General features: G+C 39.5%; 1 protein-coding gene across 1 annotated transcript; it reads left to right on the forward strand.

Annotated features, from left to right (window-relative positions):
* The first annotated feature begins 1,172 nt into the window (after nucleotides 1-1,172).
* Nucleotides 1,173-13,512, forward strand: LOC149971179 (alpha-amylase-like). The gene is made up of 9 exons (XM_090225278.1): nucleotides 1,173-1,359; nucleotides 5,336-5,482; nucleotides 5,954-6,151; nucleotides 8,566-8,796; nucleotides 9,077-9,210; nucleotides 9,769-9,891; nucleotides 10,221-10,421; nucleotides 11,804-11,929; nucleotides 13,256-13,512. Exons 1-9 carry the CDS (start codon nucleotides 1,189-1,191, stop codon nucleotides 13,443-13,445), a joined length of 1,521 nt encoding a protein of 506 aa, XP_090081404.1. The 5' UTR covers nucleotides 1,173-1,188; the 3' UTR covers nucleotides 13,446-13,512.
* Nucleotides 13,513-15,735: the final 2,223 nt, after the last annotated feature.

Below are 15,735 nucleotides of genomic sequence, written 5' to 3' on the forward strand. Positions count from 1 at the left end.
ATGAAGGGTTCTACCAAGAACCATGTTAACATCTAAAGGTTATTCCTAGAATCATCTATGAAGGGTTCTACCAACGACCCCGTTTTATCTTTGGAGGGGTATTCATTGAACTGTTCCACCAGCCTTTTCCAATCTAATTATTTATGACAATACATTACATATATCATTAAGGCCTTTCTTTGAGAGAGCCTAGTTATACCCTAACACAGTGGAGTTACAGGCCACAAAAGGCCTGAAAGTCACATTATATTGGCTTGCAAAGTGATGTGTATATCCTATAGGAATCCAGACAGAATTTAGGATATCCAACAAGTGGAATTGTTAATTTACCTGCAGTCTTCATTCAGAATGACTGCAAGAGTAGAAAAGATTGACTTCTGAACCTACCTCAATCATCTAAACTGGGTCAACCATCTCAGTAACGGGTACAAGAAATCTAACTACTAACAGATTGGATTAGTTTAGAAAACAATGTTATTTTTCTTTGTGTAGCATAACATTAATCAACATATCAATGTACATGCAAAAACACAGATATTACTGTGAAACAAACAATTCTGAGAATCTCCCTGCAATAGAGCATGCTGGGAAATATGATATATGGTTCTATGTAGAACCCTTCTTGCCTTCCAACGAATCATCAAAGAACCCTTTCTTCCAGAAATAGTTCTAAGAATATTAAAGGTTCTATGTAGAACCCTTTCTTCCAGAAATAGTTCTAAGAATATTAAAGGTTCTATGTAGAACCCTTTCTTCCAGAAATAGTTATAAGAATATTAAAGGTTCTATGTAGAACCCTTTGCCTTAAAAATAAGCCTTGTCTTCCAAAAAAAGGTTATTCAGATAAAACCAGTTCTTGGTAGAACCCTATCCCTCCTTTTTTTTAGAGTGTAATTCAGGTAAAGTAGATCTCAGTATGCCAGAGGTATTTTTCACTCTTCTATTTGTGGAAGGAAAACTCTGTAGGTTACTTCAATCGTGAGTAAGACTTGACACCACACACCTGCTTTTACACTGCCCTTGACATTGTAGATAAACACATGTGGAATCTTTACAGAAACATAATACGCCCTATCATTGGCCATAGCGTGAATGGTCAGACGTCTACGCTCTGTATATATACCGGGTGTCAACTCTCCAGTTTGTCGTCTCATGCTTTTTTTTCTATCTCAACCAGGGATAGGCAACATGATGAGGTCTCTAGTTTTGTTGGTCCTGCTGGGGCTGAGCCAGGCTTTCAACAACCCACATGCCAAGCACGGCAGGCAGGCCATCGTCCACCTGTTTGAGTGGAAGTGGAACGACATCGCGGCTGAGTGTGAGAGGTTCCTGGCTCCCAAAGGATACGCTGGAGTTCAGGTATGTACTGTTGGAGAATGGAGAATTTTTCCTGTTTAGGTCAACTGGTCAAGAAAGACTCCATCCCCAGGGTTTATCCTACTGTACTCACCATGGTTGTTGTTCTCCAGGCCCAGGGTTTATCCTAATGTACTCACCATGGTTGTTGTTCTCCTACCCCAGGGTTTATCCTACTGTACTCACCATGGTTGTTGTTCTCCTACCCCAGGGTTTATCCTACTGTACTCACCATGGTTGTTGTTCTCCTACCCCAGGGTTTATCCTACTGTACTCACCATGGTTGTTGTTCTCCAGGCCCAGGGTTTATCCTAATGTACTCACCATGGTTGTTGTTCTCCAGGCCCAGGGTTTATCCTAATGTACTCACCATGGTTGTTGTTCTCCTACCCCAGGGTTTATCCTAATGTACTCACCATGGTTGTTGTTCTCCTACCCCAGGGTTTATTCTAATGTACTCACCATGGTTGTTGTTCTCCAGGCCCAGGGTTTATCCTAATGTACTCACCATGGTTGTTGTTCTCCAGGCCCAGGGTTTATCCTAATGTACTCACCATGGTTGTTGTTCTCCTACCCCAGGGTTTATCCTAATGTACTCACCATGGTTGTTGTTCTCCAGGCCCAGGGTTTATCCTAATGTACTCACCATGGTTGTTGTTCTCCAGGCCCAGGGTTTATCCTAATGTACTCACCATGGTTGTTGTTCTTACGGCTAAATAACCTTACATTTCCTCTTCCCATATGAGTATTGATCATATGACTGTTGTATCACTAGCTACATTTCCATCCAATTTGCGACAGATGTTGGAGCAAACATTCAAAAATCCCCCCCAAAAAACGACCAAGATGCATTTTCCCACCACAGATGAATTTCCGTCACATTGCCTTGTTGCAGATAAAAGTCTGTGCGTGACGAAGTAGTGCACATAAAAGTAACTTGTACCGAATAAAAAATAACATTTAGAAGAGTTTCCATCGCATTTTCATGTCTACAGATGGTTTCGTCACAAAGAATGTTGTGTTGGCACGTGCTCTCTACCCAACAGATGGCAGATACAGTCTACAGGATGAGATTATTATGGACAAAGGAGTGAGATTATTTTTACATGTCAAGCAGGCAGCAAATCATCGATCACCAGAATAAGACACTCAATGGAAAGGAGCATCAAGCTCGTCAGCGTGCACTTTCACCATCCTGTACAGTTATATCATCTGTAGACTGATAAACTGCCTGCTTTCCCTAGTCGTAGTGGGACGACCACACACCATATCATCGCGTGACTCCAAGTTTACTTAAATATGATGGTTATTATATAATAATATAGACTTTTCCACAACCATTTCTCTGATAATTCCTTTTTACAGGCACAAAAAGATCCCACCTTGTCTAACGCATTTTGTTTTGGCGACATTTGGAAAGTTTTACAGACAAATATGCTGTTTCCATCAGGCATGTTTTGAATTTTCTTTTACCCAACATACTTTACTCGCAGAAAATGGTTGGATGGAAACCTGGTTAGTGTCTTCATTTTAGCAAACATTATGAGCACATACCACAGTTGCAATAGTAAAAGATACATATATATATATATATATATACAGAATAATAGATACAGATATATACATACAGAGTAATATACACAGATATATATATAGAGTAATATATACATATATATATATATATATATTTATATATATATACAGAGTAATAGATACAGATATATACATATAGAGAAATATATACAGATATATATACATATATATACAGAGTAATAGATACAGGTATGTATATACAGAGTAATAGATACAGATATATATAGAGAGAGTAATAGATACAGATATATATATATATACATATATATATATATATATATATATATATATATATATACACAGAGTAATATATACATATATATATATATATAGAGAGAGAGAGAGAGAATAATAGATACAGATATATACATACAGAGTAATAGATACTGATATATATATAGAGAGTAATAGCTACAGATATATATATATATATATACAGAGTAATATATACAATTATATATATAGAGAGAGAATAATAGATACAGATATATATATATATATATATATATATATATATACAGAGTAATAGATACAGATATATATAGAGAGAGTAATATATACAGATATGTATATATAGAGAGATTAATAGATACAAATATACAGTGCCTTGCGAAAGTATTCGGCCTCTTGAACTTTGCGACCTTTTGCCACATTTCAGGCTTCAAACATAAAGATATAAAACTGTATTTTTTTGTGAAGAAACAACAACAAGTGGGACACAAGCATGAAGTGGAACGACATTTATTGGATATTTCAAACTTTTTTAACAAATCAAAAACTGAAAAATTGGGCGTGCAAAATTATTCAGCCCCTTTACTTTCAGTGCAGCAAACTCTCTCCAGAAGTTCAGTGAGGATCTCTGAATGATCCAATGTTGACCTAAATGACTAATGATGATAAATACAATCCACCTGTGTGTAATCAAGTCTCCGTATAAATGCACCTGCACTGTGATAGTCTCAGAGGTTCGTTAAAAGCGCAGAGAGCATCATGAAGAACAAGGAACACACCAGGCAGGTCCGAGATACTGTTGTGAAGAAGTTTAAAGCCGGATTTGGAAACAAAAAGATTTCCAAAGCTTTAAACATCCCAAGGAGCACTGTGCAAGCGATAATATTGAAATGGAAGGAGTATCAGACCACTGCAAATCTACCAAGACCTGGCCGTCCCTCTAAACTTTCAGCTCATACAAGGATAAGACTGATCAGAGATGCAGCCAAGAGAACCATGATCACTCTGGATGAACTGCAGAGATCTACAGCTGAGGTGGGAGACTCTGTCCATAGGACAACAATCAGTCGTATATTGCACAAATCTGGCCTTTATGGAAGAGTGGCAAGAAGAAAGCCATTTCTTAAAGATATCCATAAAAAGTGTTGTTTAAAGTTTGCCACAAGCCACCTGGGAGACACACCAAACATGTGGAAGAAGGTGCTCTGGTCAGATGAAACCAAAATGGAACTTTTTGGCAACAATGAAAAACGTTATGTTTGGCGTGAAAGCAACGCAGCTCATCACCCTGAACACAACATCCCCACTGTCAAACATGGTGGTGGCAGCATCATGGTTTGGGCCTGCTTTTCTTCAGCAGGGACAGGGAAGATGGTTAAAATTGATGGGAAGATGGATGGAGCCAAATACAGGACCATTCTGGAAGAAAACCTGATGGAGTCTGCAAAAGACCTGAGACTGGGACAGAGATTTGTCTTCCAACAAGACAATGATCCAAAACATAAAGCAACATCTACAATGGAATGGTTCAAAAATAAACATATCCAGGTGTTAGAATGGCCAAGTCAAAGTCCAGACCTGAATCCAATCGAGAATCTGTGGAAAGAACTGAAAACTGCTGTTCACAAATGCTCTCCATCCAACCTCACTGAGCTCGAGCTGTTTTGCAAGGAGGAATGGGAAAAACTGTCAGTCTCTCGATGTGCAAAACTGATAGAGACATACCCCAAGCGACTTACAGCTGTAATCGCAGCAAAAGGTGGCGCTACAAAGTATTAACTTAAGGGGGCTGAATAATTTTGCACGCCCAATTTTTCAGTTCTTGATTTGTTAAAAAAGTTTGAAATATCCAATAAATGTCGTTCCACTTCATGCTTGTGTCCCACTTGTTGTTGATTCTTCACAAAAAAATACAGTTTTATATCTTTATGTTTGAAGCCTGAAATGTTGCAAAAGGTCGCAAAGTTCAAAGGGGCCGAATACTTTCGCAAGGCACTGTATGTATATATATATATATCCAAAAACACATATCGATGTTAACTGTTGTTTTTTTAAAGATGACTGGCTAACCCACTGATTGTGCTTCATGGTTGCCGCACCCTGAGGTGTTGTTTGAGTTAGAAAATGTACCTATGCTGTTGCCTCTTCCCCTTAGATCTCTCCTCCTACTGAGAGTATTTTGTTGACCAGCCCGTGGAGACCGTGGTGGGAGCGGTACCAGCCAATCAGCTACAACCTGTGTTCCAGATCAGGAAATGAGAGTGAGCTCAGGGACATGATTACCAGATGCAACAACGTTGGGGTAAACAACAATAACAATAACAATAATAATGAACATGACAAACTTCATATCGTCATAGAAGTCCACTGCTAGGGGTTAAGTAGGCTACTTTATCTCCTACTCTGCTCCCACAAACACACAGAAAAAAATGTAAATCACCATCATACTCATACTACCGACCCAACAGAACCAAGTTCAACTGATGGTCTACCAACTCTTAACCAAACCGACAGAACCAAGTTCAACTGATGGTCTACCAACTCTTAACCAAACCGACAGAACCAAGTTCAACTGATGGTCTACCAACTCTTAACCAAACCGACAGAACCAACTGATGGTCTACCAACTCTTAACCAAACCGACAGAACCAAGTTTAACTGTTGGTCTAGCAACAAACTAAACCGACAGAACCAACAGTTAAAATCCTTCCTCCAGATCTATGTCCTGTTCAGTTTTCTTGTGACACTAAAACCTCTCTCCTAATATTCCCAGGTTAACATCTACGTTGATGCCGTCATCAACCACATGTGTGGAGCTGGAGGCGGAGAGGGAACCCACTCTACCTGTGGAACCTATTTCAGTGCCAAAAAGATGGACTTCCCTTCCATTCCCTTCAGTGGCTTTGATTTCAACGAAGGCAAGTGCAAATCTGCCAGCGGAGACATCGAGAATTACAATGATATCAACCAGGTATGACTCAGTAAACACTAAATTATTATTGATATCAGCCAGGTATGACTCAGTAAACACTAAATTACAATGATATCAACCAGGTATGACTCAGTAAACACTAAATTACATTTATATCAACCAGGTATGACTCAGTAAACACTAAATTACAATGATATCAACCAGGTATGACTCAGTACACACTAAATTATTATTGATATCAACCAGGTATGACTCAGTAAACACTAAATTACAATGATATCAACCAGGTATGACTCAGTAAACACTAAATTACAATGATAACAACCAGGTATGACTCAGTAAACACTAAATTACAATGATATCAACCAGGTATGACTCAGTACACACTAAATTACAATGATATCAGCCAGGTATGACTCAGTACACACTAAATTACAATGATATTAACCAGGTATGACTCAGTACACACTAAATTACAATGATATCAACCAGGTATGACTCAGTAAACACTAAATTACAATGATATCAACCAGGTATGACTCATTAAACACTAAATTATTATTGATATCAACCAGGTATGACTCATTAAACACTAAATTATTATTGATATCAACCAGGTATGACTCAGTAAACACTAAATTACAATGATATCAACCAGGTATGACTCAGTAAACACTAAATTATTATTGATATCAGCCAGGTATGACTCAGTAAACACTAAATTACAATGATATCAACCAGGTATGACTCAGTACACACTAAATTACAATGATATCAACCAGGTATGACTCAGTAAACACTAAATTACAATGATATCAACCAGGTATGACTCAGTAAACACTAAATTACAATGATACCAACCAAGTATGACTCAGTAAACACTAAATTACAATGATATCAGCCAGGTATGACTCAGTAAACACTAAATTACAATGATATCAACCAGGTATGACTCAGTAAACACTAAATTACAATGATACCAACCAGGTATGACTCAGTAAACACTAAATTACAATGATATCAACCAGGTATGACTCAGTAAACACTAAATTACAATGATACCAACCAGGTATGACTCAGTACACACTAAATTACAATGATACCAACCAGGTATGACTCAGTAAACACTAAATTACAATGATACCAACCAGGTATGACTCAGTACACACTAAATTACAATGATACCAACCAGGTATGACTCAGTACACACTAAATTACAATGATACCAACCAGGTATGACTCAGTACACACTAAATTACAATGATACCAACCAGGTATGACTCAGTACACACTAAATTACAATGATATCAACCAGGTATGACTCAGTACACACTAAATTACAATGATACCAACCAGGTATGACTCAGTACACACTAAATTACAATGATACCAACCAGGTATGACTCAGTACACACTAAATTATTATTGCAAATCGTATTTTTTATTTTTTTTTACAGTTTGTAGCGTTGTTCGTTTTGCGTTGTGTACTTTTAATTAGGACGCTGCCACAACTGGAGGACTGCTAGTTGAATTATTTTTCTATTTGCCCTGCACACGAAGAGACAACACACATTATGTTAACCCTTGGTGTGGTCCTAGCTCTCAGGCACCTGCACACGAAGAGACAACACACATTATGTTAACCCTTGGTGCGGTCCTAGCTCTCAGGCACCTGCACACGAAGAGACAACACACATTATGTTAACCCTTGGCACAGTCCTAGCTCTCAGACACCTGCACACGAAGAGACAACACACATTATGTTAACCCTTGGTGCGGTCCTAGCTCTCAGGCACCTGCACACGAAGAGACAACACACATTATGTTAACCCTTGGTGCGGTCCTAGCTCTCAGGCACCTGCACACGAAGAGACAACACACATTATGTTAACCCTTGGTTCGGTCCTAGCTCTCAGACACCTGCACACGAAGAGACAACACACATTATGTTAACCCTTGGCACAGTCCTAGCTCTCAGACACCTGCACAGGAAGAGACAACACACATTATGTTAACCCTTGGTGCAGTCCTAGCTCTCAAACACCTGCACACGAAGAGACAACACACATTATGTTAACCCTTGGCGCGGTCCTAGCTCTCAGACACCTGCACACGAAGAGACAACACACATTATGTTAACCCTTGGTGCGGTCCTAGCTCTCAGGCACCTTGCTAGCTGAAGGTCAGGCAATTTTTACGCAATTTCACAAAATAATGTTTCTCTTTTTGTGGAGATGCTGAATAGTGGTCTTCATTAAGACCACCTAAAGGAGCAGTCTTTAACATTGGGAAACAAACTTTTTTTAAAGTCTAAATTGATTCAAGTTTGCTGTTTTACTTGTGTGATACAATGCAATTTGTGTTATTGTGATACTTTCACACGGTCACTCTTTCAAGTTGGTAACGGACAAATGACGATAATCAGCTTACGTACCCTTTTGTTCCATCCCCAGGTGCGTGATTGTCGTCTGGTGAGTCTGCTGGATCTCGCCCTAGAGAAAAACTACGTCAGGCAAAAGGTGGCCGACTACATGAACAAGCTGATCGACATGGGAGTGGCCGGGTTCAGAGTGGACGCCAGTAAACACATGTGGCCCGGCGACCTTGCTGTCATCTACGGAAGTCTGCACAACCTCAACACCCGCTGGTTCAACGGGGGATCCAGACCCTTCCTGTTCCAGGAGGTAATTATGTACCTCCTTGTTTTTCTAGTAATATACTATAAAATATAAATATAATTTACATACTATAAAACCATACTACTCGCCCCCCCCCCCCCCCAAACACACAATATACTTGCTTTGAGCATCTGAAAAATGTCTATATAGGACTGAATCCAATCAGTTTGTGTTACATAACATGTAGAAGTACCATCTACCATCCTCTTACTCAGTCTTGGCATCTCCATTTGTAAATGTAAATCTTCAACAGCGCTCGTTTTTTTTCTTCGTGGCTTCCGTTTAGGTTATCGACTTGGGTGGCGAGGCCATCCAGTCCTCAGAGTACTTCCCCTTAGGCAGAGTCACTGAGTTCAAATATGGAGCCAAAATCGGAAACGTCTTCCGCAAGTGGAACGGAGAAAAGCTATCTTACACCAAGTAAGACATGATTAACATGAGTTAACTTTGTACATTTTCATTGTAGTAATTTAGCCGATGCTCTTATTCAACAAGCAAACAACTCATTAAAGATGGACTCCGGCTATTTCTGAACTTTTTTCTGTCGATAAACAATATCTGAAGTATAAATGCAGTGAGGTCCACGCACTTAAGTGGGAAAAGAAATCTACTTAAAGACGTCGTCCATTCAGAGTTGGTCTGATGGTCTAATGGTCTGACGTTATGTCATCGGCCTCCCCCCTTGCTTGAGAGGAAAGCCCCCCCTCCCCCATTCACTTGTGCCATGTCATGAGGATACCTGTGCCACCTATTGACATGTGCTTTTTTCAGTGTCAAATGCACTTTAACTAATTTCCTCATAAGTTACAAACTCATTGAATACATCATTAAATACAAAACTCATAATATAACTTTTATCAACACTTATCATTGTGTTTGTGAATTTTTCAAAGATACAGTTAATGTATGTGTATTTTGTAAGTAAAGTGTGTGAATTTGTCAACATCTTCCTAAATCATTTCGATGTGTGTTTTCCAGGAACTGGGGTGAGGGCTGGGGCTTCATGCCCGACAGCAATGCTCTTGTGTTTATTGATAACCATGACAACCAGAGAGGTCATGGAGGAGGTGGAAGCTCCATACTCACCTTCTGGGACGCCAGGTACCCTCTCACTACACCTCTCTCTTACATCCAAATCTTTCACTATGCAACTTTGCCAATATCCATTTTAACAACATACAGTACTTCATTCCTTTTAAACTTCTTTATTTTAACAACATACAGTACTTCCTTCCTTTTATACTTCTTCCACTACTGTAAACATATTTTATGACAGCTGAAGGAAGTACACAATTTATCTTCAGGAAAATTACCTTTTCTATTTTTCATACCGATCCCCCCCGATGACATCAATGCATGATTAACAGAAAAATAACAATCATGAAAACAACCATTATTTGAAGATTCATCGATTGTTGACTCACCTGCAGGATTTACAAGATGGCCGTGGCCTACATGCTTGCCCATCCCTACGGAGTGGCCCGTGTGATGTCCTCCTTCCGCTGGAACCGCGCTGATGACTGGCAGGGCCCTCCCAGCCACGAAGATGGATCCACCAAGGATGTCCATGTAAACGCTGACGACACCTGTGGAGACGGATGGGTGTGTGAGCACAGGTGGCGCCAGATTACGTAAGTCCTACAGCGAACAAAGGCAGGTATTGATGTACATCACAGGATGTTTGTGGCACATTGGGGAGGCAGTTAGCCTAGTGGTTAGAGCATTGGACTAGTTAACCGAAAGTGATGCCAGTTCAAATCCCTGAGCTGACAAGGTAAAAAATAAAAAATCTGTCCATCTGCCCCTGAACAAGGCAGTTAACCCACTGTTGCTAGGCTGTCATTGAACATAAGAATTTGTTCTTAACTGACTTGCCTGGTTAAAAAAAGCATTCATTTAGGGAGGACGGCTTGTGGTATCTCAAAAGATCAGAATTGGGCTGACTGTGTAATTGGGAAAGTATTCAGACCCCTTCACTTTTTTTCCCACATTTTGTTACTTTATAGCATTATTCTAAAATGCATATATATAAAAAATATGTATCTCATCAATCTACACATAGTACCCCACAATGACAAAGTGAAAACAGGTTTTTAGAAACAAAAACAGAAACACCTTATTTACATAAGTATTCAGACCATTTTCTATGAGACTAGAAATTGAGCTCAGGTGCATCCTGTTTCCATTGATCGTCCTTGAGATGTTTCTACAACTTGATTGGAGTCCACCTGTGTGTAAATTCAATTGACTGGACATGATTTGGAAAGGCACACACCTGTCTATATAAGGTCCCACAGTTAACAAAAAAAAATGTCAGAGCAAAAACCATGAGGTCAAAGGAATTGTCTGTAGAGCTCCGAGACAGGATTGTGTCGAGGCACAGATCCGGGGAAGGGTACCAAACAACTTCTGCAATATTGAAGGTTCTCAAGTACACAGTGGCCTCCATCATTCTTAAACGGAAGACGTTTGCAACTATCAAGACTCTTCCTAGAGCTGCCCGGCCAAACTTAGCAATCGGGGGAGAAGGAACTTGATGGTCACTCTGACAGAGCTCCAGAGTTCCTCTGTGGAGATAGGAGAACTTAAAAATAGTTGCGCAGTGACGCTCCCGTCCAACCGGACAGAACTTGAGAGGATCTGCCGAGAAGAATGGTAGAAACTCCCCAATTACCCAAGAAGACTCGAGGCTGTAATCACTGCTAAAGGTGCTTCAACAAACTACTGTGTAAATACCTATGTAGATGTAGAATTTCAATTTTACAAACTGACTTGTTGGAAAGGTGGCATATTATGACAGCGCCACGTTGATAGACACTTAGCTCTTCAGTGTTCTGCTGCCGATGTTTGTCTATGGAGAATGCATGACTGTGTGCTCGATTTAATACGCCTGTCAGTTATTCACCGTTCATTCCACTGACCTTAGCTACTAGGAACAGTTTTGGTTGTTGTTGTTCTGCAGAAGAAAAATAACCACGATAATAGATTCCCTCTTTGTCTTCTGTCTGTGTAGGAACATGGCTACCTTCCGTAACGTGGTGAACGGACAGCCCCATTCCAACTGGTGGGATAATGGAGACAACCAGGTGGCCTTTGGACGCGGTAACCGTGGCTTCATTGTCTTCAACAACGACGACTGGTAATATACTGTAACATCTTGGTTAATAATATCTATACTGTAACATCTTGGTTAATAATGTCTATACTGTAACACCTTGGTTAATAATATCTATACTGTAACACCTTGGTTAATAATGTCTATACTGTAACACCTCGGTTAATAATGTCTATACTGTAACACCTCGGTTAATAATGTCTATACTGTAACACCTTGGTTAATAATGTCTATACTGTAACATCTTGGTTAATAATGTCTATACTCTAACACCTTGGTTAATAATATCTATACTGTAACATCTTGGTTAATAATGTCTATACTGTAACATCTTGGTTAATAATATCTATACTGTAACACCTCGGTTAATAATGTCTATACTGTAACATCTTGGTTAATAATGTCTATACTGTAACATCTTGGTTAATAATGTCTATACTGTAACACCTTGGTTAATAATATCTATACTGTAACACCTTGGTTAATAATGTCTATACTGTAACACCTTGGTTAATAATGTCTATACTGTAACACCTCGGTTAATAATGTCTATACTGTAACATCTTGGTTAATAATGTCTATACTGTAACATCTTGGTTAATAATGTCTATACTGTAACATCTTGGTTAATAATATCTATACTGTAACATCTTGGTTAATAATGTCTATACTGTAACATCTTGGTTAATAATGTCTATACTGTAACACCTTGGTTAATAATGTCTATACTGTAACACCTTGGTTAATAATGTCTATACTGTAACACCTCGGTTAATAATGTCTATACTGTAACACCTCGGTTAATAATGTCTATACTGTAACACCTTGGTTAATAATGTCTATACTGTAACATCTTGGTTAATAATGTCTATACTGTAACATCTTGGTTAATAATGTCTATACTGTAACACCTTGGTTAATAATGTCTATACTGTAACATCTTGGTTAATAATGTCTATACTGTAACATCTTGGTTAATAATGTCTATACTCTAACACCTTGGTTAATAATATCTATACTGTAACACCTTGGTTAATAATATCTATACTGTAACACCCTGGTTAATAATGTCTATACTGTAACACCTTGGTTAATAATGTCTATACTGTAACACCTTGGTTAATAATGTCTATACTGTAACACCTTGGTTAATTTGTTGGCTGACTGGTTGGTAAGTTTGTTGGTTGGTGCGTGGGTGAGTTTGGTTGATTGGCAGAGGGATCAATCGATTGATTGACTGACTGACTGATTGGTTGACTGGTTGGTTAATTTATTGACTGAGTGGTTCATTGATTGAATTCAGATCAACTTCACTCTTAGCTCTCTACTTACTGCGTTTCAACCAATCAGGAACCTGGATGTGACACTGAACACTGGCATGCCTGGCGGCGCCTACTGTGATGTCATTTCTGGCCAGAAGGACGGAGGGCGCTGCACGGGGAAGACCATCAACGTCGGGGACGATGGTCGCGCCCACTTCAAGATCAGCAACACCGACGAGGACCCCATGGTGGCGATCCATGCCGACTCCAAGCTGTAAAAAAAAAAATTAACACTATAAACCCACTATAAACACAAACAAACAATAAAATCTACTGCAAACTGAACTTCTGTGGTGGTTTGGTTTTGTTTCTGCTGTTATGTGAAGGTTTGGTCAATGCTGAATCTATCTCAGCAGATGTCCTTTAACATGCTTGGTGATTTATAGGGAAGCAGGTTAACGGTCTTGATTTGAGACAGACGCAGAAGTAGTTGAAGCTATACACCTTAACTTTGACACTTCTAAATTGACTTAGGCAAACGGATGGTCACAATGACAGTAGGTTATTAGTACAACACTAAGAAGCTAACATAGTATTGATGCTTGAGAGAGGCATGTCAACACAACCTTAATTATAATGATCGAAGTACAGTCAAATTAGGCCTAGAAGAATCGTGTCCCTTGTCAAAGTCGCACTAAAAATCTTGACTAATTATTGTTGCCCTGGGCTTCAACTGAGATTCAACTGAGATTCAACTGAGATTCAACTGAGATTCCACTGAGATTCCACTGAGATTCCACTGAGATTCAACTGAGATTCTACTGAGATTCTACTGTGATAAATTGTAAATCTCCAGTCTTTAACAAGTTAAATGTAAAGCCTTCTGAGGGCTGTAGACTCCCAGAACTTATTTTGTTTGTTTGTATTTTACCCCCTTCTTTCTCCACAATGTCGATCTTGTCTGATCGCTGCAACTCCCCAAGAGGAGGCATATAGGACAAACATTATTATTATTTTTACCTAAAGGGGTCCAAATATTCTAAATCAAATAGCTAAATGATCCTTGATATGACCATCTGAAAGAAGTTCCATATATTAGCTGAGTAGAAACCCCCCATGGATGAAAAGGGAGTATAGTAGAAAAGTCAAAAGTTTGGACACACCTACTCATTAAAGGGTGTTCCTTTTTTTGGGACTATTTTTTACATTGTAGAATAATAGTGAAGACATCATAACTATGAAATAACACATATGGAATCATGTAGTAACCAAAAAAGTGATAAACAAACAAGCCATCCTTTGCCTTGATGACAGCTTTACACACTCTTGGAATCCTCTCAACCAGCTTCACCTGGCATGCTTTTCCAACAGGCTTGAAGGAGTTCCCACATATGCTGAGCACTTGTTGGCTGCTTTTCCTTCCCTCTGCGGTCCAACTCATCCCAAACCATCTCAATTGGGTTGAGGTCGGGTGATTGTGGAGGCCAGGTCATCTGATGCAGCACTCCATCACTCTCCTTCTTGGTAAAATAGCCCTTACACAGCCTGGAGGTGTGTACAGTTGTTGTCCTGTTGAAAAACAAAAGATGGTTCCACTAAGCGCAAACCAGATGGGATGGCGTTTTGCTGCAGAATGCTGTGGTAGCCATAGTGGTTAAGTGTGCCTTGAATTCTAAATTAATCACTGACAGTGTCACCAGCAAAGCACCCCCACATCATCGCACCTCTTCCTCCATGCTTCACGGTGGGAAACTCACATGCGGAGATCATCCGTTCAGCTACTCTGTATCTCAGAAAAACACGGTGGTTAGAACCAAAAATCTCAAATTTGGACTCAACAGACCAAAGGACAGATTTCCACCGGTCTAATGTCCATTGCTTGTGTTTCTTGGCCCAAGCAAGTCTCTTCTTATTATTGCTGTCCTTTAGTAGTGGTTTCTTTGCAGAAATTTGACCATGAAGGCCTGATTCATGCAGTCTCCTCTGAACAGTTGATGTTGAGATGTGTCTATTACTTGAACTCTGTGAAGCACTTATTTGGGCTGCTATTTCTGAGGCTGGTAACCTTAAACTTACAGTAATGAACTTGATGAACTTATCCTCTGCAGCAGAGGTGACTCTGGATCTTCCTTTCCTCATGAGAGCCAGTTTCATCATAGTGCTTGATGGTTTTTGCAATTGCACTTGAAGAAAGGCTCAAAGTTCTTGAAACGTTCCGAATTGACCGATCTCCATGTCTTAAAGTAATGATGGACTGTTGTTTCTCTTTGCTCATTTGAGATGTTCTTGTCATACTATGGACCTGGTCTTTTACTAAATACGGCTATCTTCTGTTATGACGCTTCAGTGAATTGGATAGCAGGGATGTGAACAACCCCCCCCCCCCCCCTCAACCCTAGGAGGGTGGGGGGGGGGTAGTTTTACAACCTTACAACCACATTGTAAATACCACAGAGAGTCTCTCTGACCATGCAATTGAGAGAGAGTTTCACAGTAAGACAAAGTGATTCTCCCGCCCAATTCTACTACGTTCCAGAATTTGAGAATGAAACAACATTCCTATTTTGG

This window comes from Oncorhynchus mykiss, chromosome 28 (assembly GCF_057628025.1).
Source record: "Oncorhynchus mykiss isolate SJ-2025 chromosome 28, ASM5762802v1, whole genome shotgun sequence".
NCBI lineage: Eukaryota > Metazoa > Chordata > Actinopteri > Salmoniformes > Salmonidae > Oncorhynchus > Oncorhynchus mykiss.